We start from the raw sequence: 19,535 nt of genomic DNA on the forward strand, positions 1-19,535 counted from the left end.
AACAGTGTAGTGTCATAAGAACACACCACAGTCAGTTTCTGGTATATCTGCAATATAAGCTGGACAGATTAAACACACAAGGTCAAAGTCTGCAGATGATTTATCATTACAGAGAACTCCTTAGCAGTCTACAAATGGCACTGAGATTGTGAATGACTGTTCAGTGATGGTTGGCAGAGTATAATAATATTCAAGACAAGTCATTCTTCACTCCTCGTTTCCAGCAACAGGTCGGGTTTGTGTTTGGTGGACACCCAAAGAAACACACATGTTGGACTGTTTACTTTCTACAACTAAACCTGGAAATGGCTCTTTGATGGGGTGGGCTGCAGTTTTTGTGTGTTCCATTGGTATTATTGTTACCCTCGAGGGACAAATTATGGTAGAGGATTATTCTGACATTTCAGGTGACAGTATGAATTGTATGGTATTCACATTGTTTCCTAAAAATACTTTTTCCCTCAGGGATGATAGTATTTATTTATTTATTTATTTATTTATTTATTTATGTATTCATCCGTGGAACAATAAATATTGTATGGATGTCGTCAGTTTACAACACATGAGCACACATTTACATTTACAATAAAACAGGTTTCTCATATTTTGTGTAGTTTTTATAACTAGTCATACACACATTTATAATTACATAATATTTTGGTGATAATGTCATATGTTGCTAATAATCTACATCTATGTTAAATATTCTTTTACAGTATAACAACTTTTACTTACTAAAAAGGTTTTAAGCTTTTGTCTGAAAGTGAGGGGCTTATTTATTTCTTTAATTTCTTGTGGTAATTTGTTATACAGTTTTATCCCATTATAAAATATACTTTTTTGCGTCTTTGCCTTGTTCTTTCTATCTAGATGGAGGTGGTGACAAGCTCTTGTCACACATTATCATGCCTGCTCTGTTGAGGCTTGCTCTGTCAGAGTTTGAACATGGTGATGCACTCACACATTCCCTGGTCTGACCAGTTTGGTGTCTTAAACATGACCAAACATTTGTGAGCAGTTTTAGTGTATGTTAAAGTTATTGTTGTTTGAAGTCAGAATGAGATGGCTGTAGCATTTAACCTTTAACAGTTGTCAAGAGTCAGCTGGCAGGATCCCCTAAAAACAATTTGTTCAAATGAAACTACAAAGACTTAAAACAGCTATGAATGTACATGGGAGGTAGACAAAGAGAGGTTTCAGTAGATAAGAAGTTCTTCAGTAAGGAAATGAGTTGCAACAAAATTTTTTGATGACCTTCCCATTGATACAAAAGTCTGACAGACAGAAAAGTAAAATTTGAAAACAAACTGAGAAAGTTTCTCTTTGATAATGTCTTCCATTCCATGGGAGAATTTCTATTATTGTAGTGTGTAAAAAGTGGTGGGTACGAGCTACTAACTTACATCTGTATATCTTTTTTTGCTTAAAAAATGATGTTCATCATGTCATCATTTATACAAATTAATTTGCAAAGTGAATCATTAAGATTTATCATGGAAAATGACCAATGGACCAGGAAACTAACAACCGATCTATTTTCCTGTGGAGAGGAGGGGGAGGAGGCGGGGGGGGGGGGGGGGGGGAGATTGTAGTGTATTTTCATTTCACTGCTCAATCTGCACAGCTAATTATAAGTGAATTACACACAAAGGTATTAAATTCGACCAACATAGCCATTGCATATAGTAAGTCCTGTAAACAAGTAAAAATGTACTAAAATTTGTGCATTATTGATTGCAGAGTGGGCTATGTCATCCAGGCCACTGAGGTCCCTACCTCTTGGTGCTGCTGCAAACGGTCAAAACAGTTCAGTAAGGGATGTTTACCTTGGAGGCTCATGCCATAACACAACATGGAGAGAAGATATAGCAATTCCAATGCTGAAGTAAGTACCAAAAAGTGTTACTGTGTAACTTTCTTGGCTTTTTGATCATAGGTATAATCTTGTTATTCATAAAGTACACAAATTAATGAGGTTCTTTGGACACATAAGAATATCTTTAAATTTCCTCATCTCACAATCTTCAGGTTTCAGTTCAGCTAACTGAAAAACACAATTTGTCATTTTGATTTTTTTTTCAATGATTGAAAAGTTTTTGGAATAAAAAAATAATTTTCATCTATGTTTGTAAGATCTCTCACCTTCTTCATCATATCTATAAGACAAATACATATATCATGCACTCAGTGTGAAATATGCCTGTGTATAGTGTTAATGTGTTACACATTTCCCAGCTCACCAAGTACTTAGTGCGGCAACATAAATAATAAACAGTTATTGCACATTATTGTGGTCAAAAATATTCTTTGCATGCAACTGAGGTATCTTTAGTGTGGCCCGTAAGTGTAGATGCTTTTTTTATTTACTAGACTCTTCCCTCCACCAATGTCATCGTGGACCCTCTTGCTATCTCCAACACCTTGGGCAGCCATTATACCGAAGTTTTGAGCTCTTCCCACTATCACCCTGCCTTCCTCCATCGGAAATGAGCAGAGGCAGCTTGGGCAATACCCCTCTCTTCTTCGCATCGTGAGTGCTACAATGCTGCCTTTACTATGAGGGAGCTAGTTCGTGCTCTGTTCATCCTAATCCTCTGCCCCAGGGCCAGACACCATCCACGTTCAGATGTTGCAGCACCTTTCTCTAGGAGTCAAGCACTTCCTGCTTAACACATACAACCACATCTTGATGGAGGGCACATTTCCTGGATGCTGGCATGAAGCCACACTCATACCTATAGCTAAGCCCGGTAAGGACAAAAACCTTCCTTCTAGCTGCCGGTCCATGTCTTACCAGCTGTGTTTGCAAGGTGATGGAATGTATGATTCTGGTGTGGTGGCTCGAGTCTCACCATTTACTAATGAATGCACAGTGTGGATTTCGAGCACAGCATTCTGCAGTTGACCATCTTATTAATTTTTCCACCCATGTCATGAATGGTTTTCTGCAGAAATCCCAGACTGTGGGAGTGTGTTTAGATTTGGGGAAGGCCTAGGACACCTGCTGGAGTTCTGGTATCCTCCGTACTCTTTACACGTGGGGCTTCCATGGGCGCCTGCTTTGTTTTCTTTGAGCATTTTTACAAAACTGAGTTTTCAAGATGCGTGTGGGATCTGTGTTGTCGGACACCTTTATCAAGGAAACTGGTGTGAATCAGGGTTCTATCCTGAGTGTCATCCTATCTGCTATCGCCATTAACCCTATAATGGCCCGTCTCTCGCCGGGCATCTCGAGCTCTCTTTTTGTTGACGATTTTGCCGATGATCTTTACCCCTGGAGCATTAACAATGGCTTTCGCTTTTCCACCGATAAAACCTTCTGTATGAATTTCTGGTGCCAAAAATGATTTCTGCCACCATCTCTACATCTTTGGCCTGTGGCCCTTCCATTCATGAAACGACGACGTTTCTGGGGCTCATGCTCGATAGGAAACTGTCTTGGTCCTCCCATGTCTCTTACCTGGCAGCCCGCTGTATGCGGTCCCTAGATTTCTTACGTGTCCTCTCTGGTACTTCCTGGGGTGCCGACTAAACCACCACCCTCCTCCATTTGTACCGGTCCCTTGTCCATTCAAACTTGACTATGGGTGCTTTGTCTATGCATGTGCATGCCCATCCCTCTTTCGCTGTCTCAACGCTATCCACCATCATGGGGTTCGTTTGTCCTTGGGGGGCCTTTTACACCAGCTCGGTTAAGAGTCTGTATGCTGAGGCTGCTGAACTACCACTGTCCTACCACCATGAATTTCTCCTCAGCATGTATGCGTGCTGTTTGTCTGCCATGCATGGCCACCCATCCTATGCCACCTCCTTTGACGATTCCTTTGATCTTCAGTATGGTGCTCATCCCTCTTCTCTGTTACCTGGGGTCCACTTTTGCCACTTACTGCGGCGGCTTAACTTCACACTACCTGCAACGTTCCCAATGGGTGTGAACCCTTCACCACCTTGGCTTCATGAAGTGGCCCATGTTAACCTTGGCCTTTAGTCACTTCCTAAGGACACTACTCCAGCCTCGGTCTATCATCTTCAGTTTCACGACCTTTGCATGGAACTTTGCGATAATACCTTTGTATACACTGATGGCTCTCGGACTGACTGTGGGGTCAGGTGTGCCTTCGTCGTTGGCACCCGTGTCTTTAAATATCGGCTTTCAGCACACTCCTCAGTATTTACAGCCGAGCTCTTCCCCTTGTATCAGGCCATGGAGTACAGCTAGTGACACAGACTTTCCAATTGTGTCCTCTGCTCAGACTCTCACAGTGCCCTTCAAAGTCTATGTGAACTGTACACCACCCATACCTTAGTGCAGGGGGGCCATGAAACCTGTCACTTGCTCACTGTTGGTGGAGCCAGTGTCATGTTTCTGTGGGTCCCTGGTCATGTTGGCCTGCTAGGAAACAAAGCTGCTGATGTTGCTGACAAGGCTGCAGTCCTTGTACCTCAATCCAAGAGTACATATTTTTCCTCCGACGATCTCTGCATTGCCGTCTGTCAGGAGGTGGTGTCACTTTGGCATTGGCAATGGTACCCCCTTTGTGGAGAATAAGGTTTGGCTTATTAAGCCTCTCCCAGCGGTTTGGATGACCTCCTCTCAGCCCTCCGGCCAGGAGCAGGTCATGTTAACTAGGATGCGTATTGGGCACTGCCTTTTTAGTCATAGTCATTTGCTCAGTGTCACTATCCCACCACTTTGTCCACATTGCGCACAAATTTTAACTATCCACCACTTCTTGCTGGAATGCCCCTTTAGAACCATTTATGTTCCAGCTTGGGTTTGCCACCTGATGTACCAGCCATTTTAGTGAATGATGTGTGGTCTGTTGACTGAGTTTTACTTTTTATCTACCGCAGCAGTATGGTGAAGGCCATTTCATTCTTAGTTTTGGACCACCATTACTGTGTGCTGTTTTCTTAGCCCTTTTTCCATGTGCCTGTTTTCAGCTGTCTCCTGTCCTATCCATTGAGACTGATGCATAGTCATTCAACTCCATTCTGTGTTTGTGTTGTCTAGTTTTGACTTGGGCACGTATGACCCCAGCAAAACAAAACACTAAACACACACACACACACACACACACACACACACACACACACACACACACACACACACACACACACACCACAACACAACACAACACAACACAAAAATGCACTCCACAACTTTCCCCACTTATGCATTCAATACGCCTAATGCCTGCACCTCCCACTCTGCCTCCCCACCCCCCACCTCCAATATCACACTTGCCACCTCATCCCAACCACATTCCAAACTCTGCACCTCTTCCTGTTCTGCTCTTTCCACCTCTTTTTCCTCTGCCTCTTCCTGTCACACTCTCCTCCTCCTTTTTTGCCCGTTCACCTCACGCTCGCATGTCTACTAGTCCATATCTGTCCTCCTCCTCCTCCTCCTCCTCCTCCCCACTCCCTTTCCATCTCCCCATGCCTTGTCTATAGGCTGCCATACAAAGCAGGCTGGCACAGATGACCAATTGTACTCAAACACAACACACCTGTTGTGCAGGAAATCCTACACATCAGAGGCTGAAAAAACATTTTTTCGCTCATATCTCTGCTCCTATTGGAGCTAAGACGCTATAAATATCACAGTTCTGACCCTCATGAAGTTTTGTGGTTGTGGATCAAATTTGGTTCAAATCAGTGCAGCGTTGAGGAGGAGATACGGTACATACATTACATACATACATAAGTTTATGTGCGTACTGCTTTTTTGGCACCATCAACTAAGACCAAAAAAGGCCAAGTAGATGAAAAATTTTGTGTAGTCACAAATTTTTGTGCAGTAAGCAGTAGAACCATGAAGAATATAGAAAAAATTCACACCTGTGAGGTGTGAGCATTGTGGGTGGGTCGGCTTGGGGGAGGAGGGACGGTGTGCGGGGAAGGGAGGGGGGTGTTCAGAGGTTACTTCTTAAATTTTTTCTTGGATAACTCGAAAACCACAACTACTAATGAAAATGTTCCCAATATAAAACTTAAACAGTGTTAAGTTTCCTGTGGTGCATGGTGTGGGTTCCTGTTGTCATGTCCTAGTTCATGAACCACGGGCAACATATAAGTGGCCAAGTAAGTGGTCCTGACAGTCGGGGTACCTGTTACTTTAGAATAAGGCTGGGCATCTCGGACATATTATGAGTCGTGGTCACCTTTGTGCTCAGATGGCAAAGACTACCAAATCCACTGGTTAGTACCTCAACCGGTAAGGGTAAAACTCAATGGGACCCGGGGAAAGTAAGGCTAGCAAGCTGCTTCCCTGGTACTTTAAATATGATGCTTGCAATAATCAGAGCAAAATGCCTCGGACCTTTGGAGGTGATGAGGGCCTCCTAAGATACGACTCAGCAAACAAATGCTAACAAGTTGGGGAGCTATTAATATCGATGGGGGCTACTCTGGGCAGAAGGTAGGGCTGGCGAGGCTGCAAGTAAGATGGGGTTGGATGTTTTAGCTGTTCGTGACATTCGGGTAAGGGGTGAGAAAGAAGAGAAAGTGGGAGAATACAAGGTCTACCTGTCAAGAGTCAAAGCAGGAATAGCACAATGGGGTGTAGGGCTTTACATCAGGAAAGAAATGGATCCCAGCGTAGTTGCAATAAGGTATGCAAACGAACAACTGATGTGGATAGATTTGACATTGTCTAGCAAGAAAATTAGGATTGTGTCAGTATATTCGCATTGTGAAGGGACAGATCTAGATAAGATGGATAGTTTTTATGATGCACTCAGTGATGTAGTTGTTAGAGTAAAGGACAAGGACAGTGTTCTGCTCATGGGTGATTTTAATGTCAGGATTGGAAATCGAACAGAAGGGTATGAAAAGGTTGTGGGTAAATTTGGAGAGGATGTGGAGGCCAACAGGAACGGGAAACAAACTCTTGGATTTCTGTGCCAGTATGGGCTTAGTAATCACAAACTCCTTTTTTAAACATAAGAACATTCACCGGTCTACTTGGGAAGGCAGGGGAACCAGATCTGTCATTGACTATATAATAACAGATCAGGAATTCAGGAAGGCTGTGAGGGACACACATGTATTCAGGGGATTCTTTGATGACACTGATCACTATTTAATCTGCAGTGAAATTGGTATTGTGAGGCTGAAAGGGCAGGTGAGGTCAGGTCCATATGTGGGAGGGTAAGAGTGGAGAAACTTCAGGATAAGGAAATCGGGCACAAGTACATAACAGTGATCTCAGAAAGGTACCAGTTAGTTGAATGTAGTCAATTACAGTCATTAGAAAAGGAATGGACAAGATACAGGGACACAGTACTAGAAGTGGCTAAAGAATGTCTTGGAACAGTAGTGTATAAAGGTAGGATGAAGCAAACAGCTTGGTGGAATGACACAGTCAAGGCAGCCTGTAAAAGGAAAAAGAAGGCGTATCAAAAATGGCTACATACTAGAACTCAGGTAGACAGAGAAAGTTATGTTGAAGAAAGAAACAAAGCCAAACAGATAATTGCAGCATCCAAGAAGAAATCTTGGGAAGACTTTGGAAACAGGTTGGAGAATTTGGGTCAAGCTGCTTGAAAACCATTCTGGAGTGTAATTAGCAGTCTTCGAAAGTGAGGTAAGAAGGAAATGACAAGTATTTTGGACAGGTCAGGAAAACTGCTGGTGAATCCTGTTGATGCCTTGGGCAGAGGGGCCCCCCTGCGGGTTCGGGGGTTAGAATAGTCCCGCGGTATTCCTGCCTGTCGTAAGAGGCGACTAAAAGGAGTCTCAAACTTTTTGGCCATATGTGATGGTCCCCTGTTTGGTTTGACCTCCATCTCTCAAAATTTTTCCGAAGAGCGAGCTGATTGGGCAAGGGCGCCTTACTTGGTGCATTGTGTCCATCTTGCGATCAGACCTTTCACCAGCTTCTGTGTCGTTGCATTGCAGTCCTGCTTGCTCTCCATCTCTTGGGCATGGATACATTCCTGCGTGCACTTTCCACCTTGCGCTGTGCAGTGCCACTTTCTGCACTGACGGTGACCATGGACCACATGTCGCCTAACATCCAGCACGGTAGCCAGTCCGTTGTGGTGGGGCCGCCATGTACCCTGTTGGTTGTAGCCCCCTGATAACACAGGGATCGCTCTACTGATGCCTGCACCGCTAACTCCCCACGTCTGCTGAGGAGTAGATACCCATCTCCCTGGGGCATCAGGACTCCCGGCAATGGCCATCCTGCCAGGTGGCTATTGCTGCGGCTGGGTGGCGCCCGTGGGGAGGGCCCTTGGTCGGAGTAGGTGGCATCAGGGCGGATGACCCGCAATGAAGCGTGGTACATCATCTCTCGCTGGCGGCCAGCCACCAGCAGTCTCTAAGCATCCTCGGGCTCTATTTAATGCTCAGAAGTACGATCCGAAAACGTTCCCTTCCCTGGCCACGCCGTGGGAGGAGCGTAAGTCTCAGCATGGAGGTAACAGTTATTCGCCCCGATTCTTAGTTTGCACGAGAGCTGATGGGAAGTCTTTTCTATCCACAAAGACTCAGTTCTTTGTTGAGCATTTAGAGGACAAGTTTGGGGAGGTGGAGGGCTTTTCCAAAATGCGCTCTGGGTCAGTGCTGATACAAATGACATCCTCCGCCCAGTCACGCAGGTTACTTGCTTGTGACAAGTTGGGGGATGTTAACGTTACCATTACACCACATAAGAGTTTAAATATGGTCCAGGGTGTTATTTTCCATAGGGACCTACTATTGCAGTCTGATGACGAGCTGCGCGCCAGCTTAGAGCATAGAGGTGTTCATTTCGTCCGGCGCGTTCATCGGGGTCCGAGGGACAATCATGTTGCTACCGGTGCCTTCATCTTGGCCTTCAAGGGTGATACATTACCGGAGAAGGTCAAGGTGATGTCTACCATTGTGACATCAAGCCCTGTATCCCTCCCTTGATGCGGTGCTTTAAGTGCTGGAAGTTCGGCCATATGTCTTCCCGTTGCACTTCCAGCCTCACATGTCGAGATTGCGGACGCCCATCACATCACAATACTCCATGTGCCCCGCCTCCCATCTGTGTCAACTGCGGAGAGCAACATTCACCTTGCTCGCCAGACTGCAAAGTCTTTCAGAAAGAGCGCAAAATCATGGAATATAAGACCCTTGACCGGCTGACCTATACTGAGGCCAAAAGGAAGTATGACAGACTACATCCTGTGTGAATGACATCTTCTTAAGCAGCTGCTACAACAACTGTGCTAGCCCCATCAGTTTCGAGACTTCCAGCCAGCTCGATGAGCAGTACAACTCCTCCTGCCCCCTTGCCCGTGGGGGGGCTCTACCCAACCGGTTGCTCCTGCACCACCTACCTCAGGAGCAACATCCTCTCACCCATCGCGGACGTCCGTCCCCGCTTCTCAGCTGGAGAAGCGTCTAACTTCTTTGGCTGTTCTCACTCGTAAGGGTTCCCTTGGGACCCTCCCTTCCCAGGATTCCACCAGCGGGAAGCATGATGCCCAACAGTGGCATAAGTCCCAACCAGCGGCTGGTCGTAGGGCTTCGCGATCCTCCTCCGTCCCGAAGATTGATTCCGTGAAGCCTTCCCAGCCGGTGAAACCCAAGGTTCAGCGAGAGAAGTCAAAGCGCAAGACCTCTAAGGCCAAAGAACTTGCGGTGGCACCGACCCCACCGCACCCTTGGAGCTCTGCGTCTGAGGATGAGGTCGAGATTATGGCGTCCGCTGAGGACCTTGATCTCGCTGGTCCCACAGACGCCATGGATGTCACTCGCATGGGTACTGAATCGGTGGTAGCGAGTGACCAAGCGGCGTAAATTGCCTTCCCAGTCCCTTCATGCCTTTCTCAGCCATGGACAATATCATCCTCCAGCGGAACTGCAGCGGTTTCTTCCACCATCTAGCTGAGCTCCGACAACTTATCAGCCTTCACCCTTTCTTCTGCATTGCTCTTCAGGAAACTTGGTTTCCAGCAATGCGAATCCCCGCCCTCCGTGGCTATCGGGGTTATTACAAGAACCGGGCAGCTTATGAAAGGGTGTCTGGTGGCATCTGCCTCTATGTCCTTCACTCTCTGCACAGCGACTCTGTCCCTCTCCAAACACTTTTAGAGGCTGTCGCTGTTCGGGTGTGGACGCCACAGGCTGTTACCGTCTGCAGTCTTTACCTTCCACCGGATGGTGGTGATGTGCAGCATGTCCTGGTTGCGCTGATAGCCCAATTGCCACCACCTTTCTTCTTACTGGGCGACTTCAATGCCCATAACCCTCTGTGGGGTGGGTCAGTGGCAACAGGTCGAGGCACCACCATCGAGCATTTATTGGCGCAGCTTGATCATTTCCATTTTAAATGATGGTGCCTTCACACACTTCATTGTGGCGCATGGCACATACTCTGCCATTGACCTTTCGATCTGCAGCCCTAGCCTCTTACCGTCTGTCCAATGGAGAGTGCATGACGACCTATGTGGTAGTGACCACTTTCCGATCTTTCTGTCACTGCCACAGCGTCACTCTTCTGGGTGCCCTAGCAGATGGGCTATGAATAAGGCTGACTGGGACTTGTTTCCTTCCACTGCCGCTATTGAGCCTCTCTCTAATGATGACATTGATGCGGTGGTTCAATCGGTCACCACCGTCATCATTACTGCCGCAGAATCTTCAATTCCCTGTTCTTCTGGGTCCCCTCGGAGGAGGACTGTGCCTTGGTGGTCGCCTGAGATCGCTGAGGCGATTAAAGATCGCCGGCGGGTGCTACAGCGTCACAAGCGACATCCCTGCATTAAACACCTCATCACCTTCAAACGGCTGTGTACGCGGGCCTGCCGCCTTATCCGCCAAAGCAAGCAGGAGTGCTGGGAGCGGTATGTGTCCACCATTGGCCTCCATGTCTCTCCATTGCAGGTGTGGGCCAAAATCCGACGCCTCTGTGGCTATCGGACCCCTGTCAGCGTCCCTGCGCTCTCACTGAATGGAGCAGTTTGTACAGACTCCGACGAAATTGCCAACAGCTTGGCAGAGCATTTTGCTCTGAGTTCCACTTCTTACAATTACCCACTGGCCTTCCGCTCCATTAAAGAGCGGATGGAACGTCAGAGCCTTCCTTTTCGAACCCACCATCCGGAATCCTACAATGTTCCATTCAGTGAGTGGGAATTTCACAGTGCCCTCACCGCTTGTCCTGATACCACTCCTGGGCCAGATAGCATCCACTGTCAGATGCTGAAACACCTTTCAGTGGACTGCCAGCGATGGCTTCTCGACCTTTACAACCATATTTGGGTCGAGGCTGAGTTTCCGTCGCAGTGGCGGGAAAGTATTGTTATCCCCATTCTGAAACCAGGCAAGAACCCTTTGGAGTTGGACAGCTACCGTCCCATTAGCCTCACCAACATTCTCTGCTAGTTGCTTGAATGGATGGTGAGCCGGCAGTTGAACTGGGTACTGGAGTCTCGGGGCCTTCTGGTTCCGTCTCAGGGTGGGTTCCGTAAAGGCCGCTCCGCCACCGACAATCTGGTGAGCCTGGAGTCGGCCATCCGTACTGCCTTTGCGCGCCGTTAGCACCTGGTCACTGTCGTTTTCGACATGCGGAAGGCGTACAATACATGGCGTAATCACATCCTTTCTACGCTTCATGGATGGGGTCTTCGGGGCCCTCTGCCAATCTTTATCTACAATTTTCTGTCGTATCGTACCTTCTGCGTGCAAGTCGCGGCCTCCCATAGTTCCTCCAGAGTCCAGGAGAATGGGGTACCACAGGGATCTGTCCTCAGTGTCTGCCTGTTTTTAATTGCCATAAACGGGCTCGCTGCAACGGTGGGAAATTCTGTCTCCACTTCCCTGTATGCTGACGACTTCTGCCTTTACTACAGCTCTAGTGGCATTGCAGCTGCTGAACGTCAGCTACAGGGCACTATCCATAAGGCGCAGTCTTGGGCTGTAGCTCATGGGTTCCGGTTTTCGGCAGCCTAGACCTGCGTTATGTATTTCTGCCAGCGACGCACTGTTCACCCGGAGCCGCGGCTTTATCTTGACGGCGAAGTTCTTACTGTGGTAGAGTCGCATAGGTTTTTGGGTGTGGTTTTTGATGCCCAGTTGACTTGGCTGCCTCATATTCGGCAGCTTAAACAGGCATGTTGGCGGCATCTAAATGCTCTGTGATGCTTCAGCCACACCAGCTGGGGCGCCGACCGATCTACCCTGTTATGGCTCTACCAGGCATTAATCCAGTCTCGTCTGGATTATGGGAGCCTGGCTTATGGTTCAGCATCCCCGTCTGCATTGTGGGTGCTGGACCCAATCTTACACAGCGGAATACGACTTGCCACTGGTGCCTTCCGGACCAGCCCTGTGGCCAGCATACTAGTGGAAGCAGGTGTCCCTCCACTGCGGTTCTGGCTCCAACGTTTGCTGGCTGTTTATACTGCCCATGTTTGTAGCTTCCCCGGGCACCCAAATTATCGTCTCCTGTTCCCGCAGTCGGTCGTCTATCTACCAGAACGTCGGCCCCGATCGGGTTGCACGATTACGGTCCGTGTCCGAGAGCTTCTCTCCGGGCTTGGGGTCTTCCCTGTTCCACCTCCTTTCTGGGCCCCTCTGCGTACACCCTCGTGGTGTGTGCCCCGCCCTTGCCTTCTGCTCGACTTGGCACAGGGCCCGAAGGACTCAGTCCCTCCAGAGGCCTTCCGATGCCGCTTTTACTCCATCCTCGCCACGTATCAGGGCTCTGGCATTGTGTACACTGACGGTTCGATGGTTGCTGGTCTTGTTGGTTTTGCTCTAACTCTGGGGGACCATTCCGAACAACGTTCATTGGCGGCTGGCTGCAGCATTTTCACTGCTGAGCTGGTCGCCATCTTTCATTCCTTAGAGTATATCCGCTCCTGCTCAGGTGAGTCCTTCGTTATCTGTAGCGATTCCCTGAGCGGTTTACGACCTCTCGACCAGTGTTTCCCTCGTTCCCGTCTGGTGATAGCTATCCAGGATACCTGCAACTCTTGCACGTTGCGGCCGCTCTGTGGTCTTTGTGTGGACCCCCATTCATGTTGGGATACCCGGCAATGAAAATGCTGACCGCCTGGCGAAAGAGGCCACCAGTAAACCACCTCTGGATATTAGCCTCCTGGTGACTGATTTGCGGGCAATCTTAAATCGAAAACTTTTCGATTTATGGGACACTGAATGGCGCAACCTGCCCATGCCCAACAAACTGTGCCCTATCAAGGTGACGACGACTGTGTGGCGGTTGTCCATTTGGGTCCCCTGCAAAGAGTCTGTTGTCCTCTGCCGGCTGCGCATTCTGCACAATCGGCTGACGCACGGCCACTTATTGCACCGTGAGGACCCACCTCTGTGTTGCTGCGGCTCCATTATATCTGTGGTCCACATTTTATTGGAGTGTCTGCTTTTAGCTGTGCTCAGGCAGACGTTCGCACTGCCTGACACGTTCCCTGCCCTTTTAACAGATGACCCTGCTGTGGCTGGCTTTGTTTTGCGTTTTATTCAGGCAGGGGGTTTTTATCATTTAATCTGGGTGTGTTTCTGTTTTTTAGTGTTGATTCTGGCTTTTGGCCTCCGATTTTAAACTGAGTTTTTAATGTGTTCTCGGTGGTTGGCTTTTCCTTTTTTTTTTTTTTTTTTCTTCTCTCTATGGTCGGCCAACCACTGTCACACTCTGTGTGATTTTAATTTGTTTTGTCTGATCTCTGTCGGAGTATTTCTTGTCCTGTGTCATCTGACGTCTTTCCTGCTGTTCATTTTTATTCTCTTTGGGTGGTGGTAATATTTTGGAAAAAGGGCCTGATGACCGTAGCAATCTGGTCCCTTTAATCCCACAAACCAACCAACCTTGGGCAGAGGGAGGGAATATTTTGAAGAGTTGCTCAATGTAGGTGAAAATACAATCAGTAATGTTTCAGATTTCGAGGTACAATGGGATAGGAATGATGATGGAAATAGGATCACATTTGAGGAAGTGGGGAAAATGGTCAATAGATTGCAGTGCAATAAAGCAGCTGGGGTGGATGAAATTAAGTCAGAACTCATCAAATACAGTGGAATGTCAGGTCTTAAATGGCTCACAGGATAATTGAAATGGCCTGGGAGTCGGGGCAGTTTCCATCAGACTGGACGAAAGCAGTAATCACATCAATCTTTAAACATGGAAACAGAAAAGATTGTAACAACTACAGAGGTATCTCTTTAATCAGCGTTGTGGGTAAAATCTTCTCAGGTATTGTTGAAAGGAAAGTGTAAGTATTAGTTGAGGGCAAATTGGATGAAAATCAGTGTGGGTTTAGGCCTCTTAGAGGTTGTCAAGACCAGATCTTTAGCTTACGGCAAATAATGGAGAAGTGTTATGAGTGGAACAGGGAATTGTATCTATGCTTTATTGATCTAGAAAAGGCATATGACCGGGTTCCTAGGAGGAAGTTATTGTCTGTTCTACAAGATTATGGAATAGGAGGCAAACTTTTGCAAGCAATTAAATGTCTTTACATGGATAGTCAGGCAGCAGTTAGAGTTGACGGTAAATTGAGTTCATGGTTCAGAGTAGTTTCAGGGGTAAGACAAGGCTGCAACCTGTCTCCACTGTTGTTCATATTATTTATGGATCATATGTTGAAAACAGTAGACTGGCTGGGTGAGATTAAGATATGTGAACACAAAATAAGCAATCTCGCATATGCGGATGACTTAGTTGTGATGGCAGATTCGATTGAAAGTTTGCAAAGTAATATTTCAGAGCTAGATCAGATATGTAAGGACTGTGATATGAAGATTAGCATCTCCAAAACAAAAGTGATGTCAGTGGGAAAGAGATATAAATGGATTAAGTGCCAAATAGGAAGAACAAAGTTAGAACAGGTGGACGGTTTCAAGTACTTAGGATGCATATTCTCAGAGGATGGCTACATAGTGAAAGAACTGGAAGTGAGGTGTAGCAAAGCTAATACAGTGAGCACTCAGCTATGATCTACTATCTTCTGTAAGAAGGAAGTCAGTACCAAGACTAAGTTATCTGTGCACCGTTCAATCATTAGACCAACTTCGTTGAATGGGAGCGAAAGCTGGGTGGATTCAGGTTACCTTATCAATAAGGTTGAGGCTACGGATATGAAAGTAGCTAGGATGATTGCAGATACTAGTAGATGGGAACAATGGCAGGAGGGTGCCCACAATGGGGAAATCAAAGAAAAACTGGGAATGAACTCTGTAGATGTAGCAGTCAGGGCGAACAGGCTTAGATGGTGGGGCATGTTACACGCATGGGAGAAGCAAGGTTACCCAAGAGACTCATGGGTTCAGCAGTAGAGGGTAGGAGGAGTCTGGGTAGACCAAGGAGAAGGTACGTGGATTCGGTTAAGAATGATTTTGAAGTAAACATCAGAAGAGGCACCAATGTTAGCACTGAATAGGGGATCATGGAGGAATTTTATAAGGGGGACTATGCTCCAGACTGAATGCTGAAAGGCATAATCAGTCTTAGATGATGATGATGATGATGATGATGATGATGATGATGATGATGATATTGTTATTATTGTTATTATTGTTATTGTTATTATTATTTTCCTACAAAAAAGTTATAGTATTTTTTTCTTTAGTGTTGGTTTGCTGCATAGCTTTGTAGCATTTTCCCATAAGTTTAATAAACACATAAGATACACCTAATAGAGACTTCAGTCATCAGTAATGTGTTCTTCTTCACTATTTAGAACAATCTGCCAATGCTGGAATTACTTTTTGGTTCTGGAATTGTAGAAATCACACTGTCTTGAGATGAAGAACTTGTTGAGCCATATTTGGAGCACATTTTCATATGGAAAAGAAGTTCCTTGAAGGTTCTTTCATAGAGAGTGGAAAAGGTGAAAAATCTGAGGGTTCAAGATCAGGTGAATAAGGTGAATGTAGGATGACTTCCTAACCCGACCCCTGTGCAGTGTTTTTTGTCAGTCTAGCAGAATCTGAGTGGCTGTTATCATGGAGTAGCATCACTTCCTGCAGTCTTCCTGGTCATTGTTCATGGATTGCACCTGCAGGATGTCTAAGTCATTGACAATAAATATCAGCAGTGATGATTACACTACAGGGAAGCAGTTCATAGTACATCATACCATCACTGTTCCACCAGATGCATAACAATATCTTTTGTGGATGCATGAATGTCTTTGTACAGGGAGCTGCTACTTTGTTTGAGCTCAACCTTTCCTGTCTTTTCCTTATGTTCACACACACACACCATTTCTCATCACCAGTAATGATAGATGATAAGTTGATCACAAGCAAGCAGAGTTCCACATATGGCCACCTGTTGATTTTTGTGATTTTGGCTTGGAGCATGTGGTACCTGTACACCCAACCTTCCCCATTGCATGCAAATTTCACACAATGGTGGAATGATCACAGTTACACATTTGCCAGTTCTTGAGTACACTGATGTGGACCATTGTGGATTAATGAGTTTAAACAATCCTCATCAGACCCAGCAGGTCTTCCTGAATATGCAGTTACTAATGTCAAAACATCCTCCTTACAATGAGAAAATCCTGTTCTTTCTGTGCTGTGTCCAATGGCATTATCCCCATACATGTTGCAGATGTTTCTAGCTGCCTCCATTACTGTCACTGCTCTATTGAACTCAAACAGAAGAATGTGTTGGAAATGTTAAGATTTCTCCACTTGGCACTCATTTCTAGTGTCTGTAGCTCCCCTCACTATCCCCAAATGACAAAATGACAATATATAAACTCAGATAAACAAATAAAAAAGGACAATCGATAATCAAACCTGTAGCAACTGGAATACAGACACATGTAACAAAAATGTTACAAACTTATGCACCAACCTAATACTGACAGTTTCCATGAGTTACAAAGAATACTAATGCAACAACTGCATGTGGACAGGCTCTATGTAAATCTCTTCTCATTGTTCTGCACTGCTAGAAGAGAAATTGATTCTTAATCATACTACAGCACAATTGTAGCATTTTTCTGTGAAAGGAAACTGCCCCCACTTTTAGCAGTGTTCTCTTTTCATTTTGCAGACTGACTATACCTGTCCAGTCTTCTAATGGGAGTAGACTAAATAACTTAACTGACCTCATGTTTATAAAGTGGAGTTATTTTCAGTTTATTAAATGAGTACTTATTTGCAGTTTTCAAGTGAGCTTTTATGTAAAATACATTCCTGTAACTAAAGACTGAGAAGTGTATAATTTGTAGTGTGATGTTGCCTGTAACCTAGCTGCAGTCTGTCATTGGCAGTATATTGTAGAGCCATCTAATTGTGCTGCAGTCACTTGGTGGAGATTTAATGAATAAGCAGAAAGTTACTGCATGTGTCTCACCATTACTTCTGTTACTGGTGCACTGCGTAAACCTCTTCCCTTCAGGAATTGCTGGCACTTGTAGAGTTGGCTGCACCAAGTGGACCCAGTGTCAACAGCTGCTCTGAGGTCGATACTTTGGTTCCCATTAGATCATCAAAGTTGGGCACTGTTGGGCATGGCCAATACTTTGTTGGGTGACTGTACCAGTACGCCCCCTCCCTTCTCTCTCTCTCTCTCTCTCTCTCTCTCTCTCTCTCTCTCTCTCTCTCTCTCTCTCTCTCTCTCCCTCTCCCTCTCCCTCCCTCCCTCCCAAGGTGTGTTCGAATATGTCTGATGGAATGGGACTTATTATGTTCAAGTCTAGAAAAGTTGTCAGCTGTAATGCATTGACTTGCGTTGATATATCTGAAGTTCCATAGCTCCTAGCTAACCTACCTTTGTTGTTGGAGAAGACAATTTAAGCCTGTGGGCCTCTTCAGAAGTTGGATGAGCTGAGGCTGTAGCCAGTTGACAGCTCCAGCTGTTGAACGTTTTTACATAATAGCTCACTTAACAGCTGAAAATAACTACTCATTTAATAAACTAAAAAAAACTGAACTTTATAAACAAGAGATTAGTGAAGAAATTTTGTCTCCTCACTTGACAGAACTGGACATAAAAAGCTGGGAAAGCATAGTCTTTCTCCAAAATGAAAAGCAAGCAGCTCTCGTGGTGCGACTTTCCTGGAAGAATGCTACAGCTGCTATATGCAGGATGACTAAAAATCAATTTCCCATATAGCAGTATATAACAGTGTGCAGAGATTTAAATAGATTCTGTCCATATCTGTTTCTTGCATTAGTAGTGTTAGTAACTCACATCTGCACCTTCAAATGTGTCCCCACCCCCACAGGTGGGGACTTTTGGTATGATGTTTGTGATGGTCCCACCTACCACTGCACAAAAATTTACAGCTCCACTAACTTCCTTGCCACATTTATTCCCTTTAGCAGTAATATTAGTAGACTGGTTTGGGATTGATAAGATAATGTTCTAAAATACTGTGCCAAATAATTTACTCTTCTAGATAAAGGAAATATAGTGCAATCATAAATGCAGTAGCACCATGAGAATTTTTGTCTTGATACTTTGTTATTACATCAGTAACTTGTGAATGAAATTTGTTGAAAAAATTTACTCACCAACCAATGCCCTGGCATAATTTTTTTTCCGAAGAGTGCAATTATAGCTGCATAAGAGCTAAAAGAGCATCTTGAAGGACTAGGCACCTAATCTGTAAGCTTGTGTCTGCGGAACATTTTCGTGAAGAAATACTCTGAGGCTAGTTCTAGTCAGCAATGCAAATGAACTGTGAAATATTTGGGGCATGGTCACATTTAATCAGTTTTGGAAGTTCCCTGCTACTTCAAAAGTGTTAATTCAATTTACTTGTGACAGATCTCACTGTGGCTTGCATAAGGATAAAGGATACACGATTGAAGTAGGACACCTTGTAACACTTGACATACCTCCCCTCTACAGCTAATTATACAGCTGCAATAGTGCCATTAACTTAAAAAAAATTTTTAGCATGTAATGTTAATATAGGACTAGTATGCAGAATTTATAAAATACCTAGCTAGTTGTTGAAAATAACACATCAGCTTGGGTCTGCGAGAGGTTCAGGTCATAATGCAGACTATGGAATGAAACAAACTTTTTTTTGTCAGATGCACATTTTTGTCAAAAACAATAATGGTCAATGTCTTAAAGTTGGTTCACAACTGATAGAAGAATTACATCTTAACTTACAAACTGCAATTGATTGGCACCTAGTGTTATCCTTCAAATACTTTCATAATTGTCACAGATAAATTATTTGTTACTGCCATTTTTAAATATAGAGATTTTCAATGACAAATATTTGTAAAGTTTTAAGTGTGATAACATGTTCCATGTGGATAACAAAAACATCTGAAATCATGACAACTGCAACACCACAAGATGATTATCTGAAATAATCTTACTTTATTACATAATAATTGCTGCTGTATAAAAACTGTTGGCATTTTATGTTCAGACAGTGATATAAGAAGTATACAAACTGTGGATAAATCTACAATTTTTATTGCTTTCATTTATAAACATTCCAATGTCAAAGTATTAGTAATTCATACATAAACAGATTTTTAAAATCATGTCAAAGGTTGTGAATATTTGAAATGTTTGAATTTTGAATGATAGACCTTGTTGCTTTCCA

The 19,535-nt window shown here is 44.9% G+C and overlaps 1 protein-coding gene across 2 annotated transcripts in view; it reads left to right on the forward strand.

Annotated features, from left to right (window-relative positions):
* The window catches only part of LOC126183874 (uncharacterized), a 547,907-nt gene that overhangs the window by 497,898 nt on the left and 30,474 nt on the right, over positions 1-19,535 (forward strand). For both annotated transcript variants that reach the window (XM_049926169.1, XM_049926170.1), the window contains exon 12: positions 1,741-1,885. In XM_049926169.1, coding sequence (XP_049782126.1) covers positions 1,741-1,885 — 145 coding nt within the window. The remainder of the gene's footprint in view (positions 1-1,740; positions 1,886-19,535) is intronic.

This window comes from Schistocerca cancellata, chromosome 4 (genome assembly GCF_023864275.1).
Source record: "Schistocerca cancellata isolate TAMUIC-IGC-003103 chromosome 4, iqSchCanc2.1, whole genome shotgun sequence".
Classification (NCBI taxonomy): Eukaryota; Metazoa; Arthropoda; class Insecta; order Orthoptera; family Acrididae; genus Schistocerca; species Schistocerca cancellata.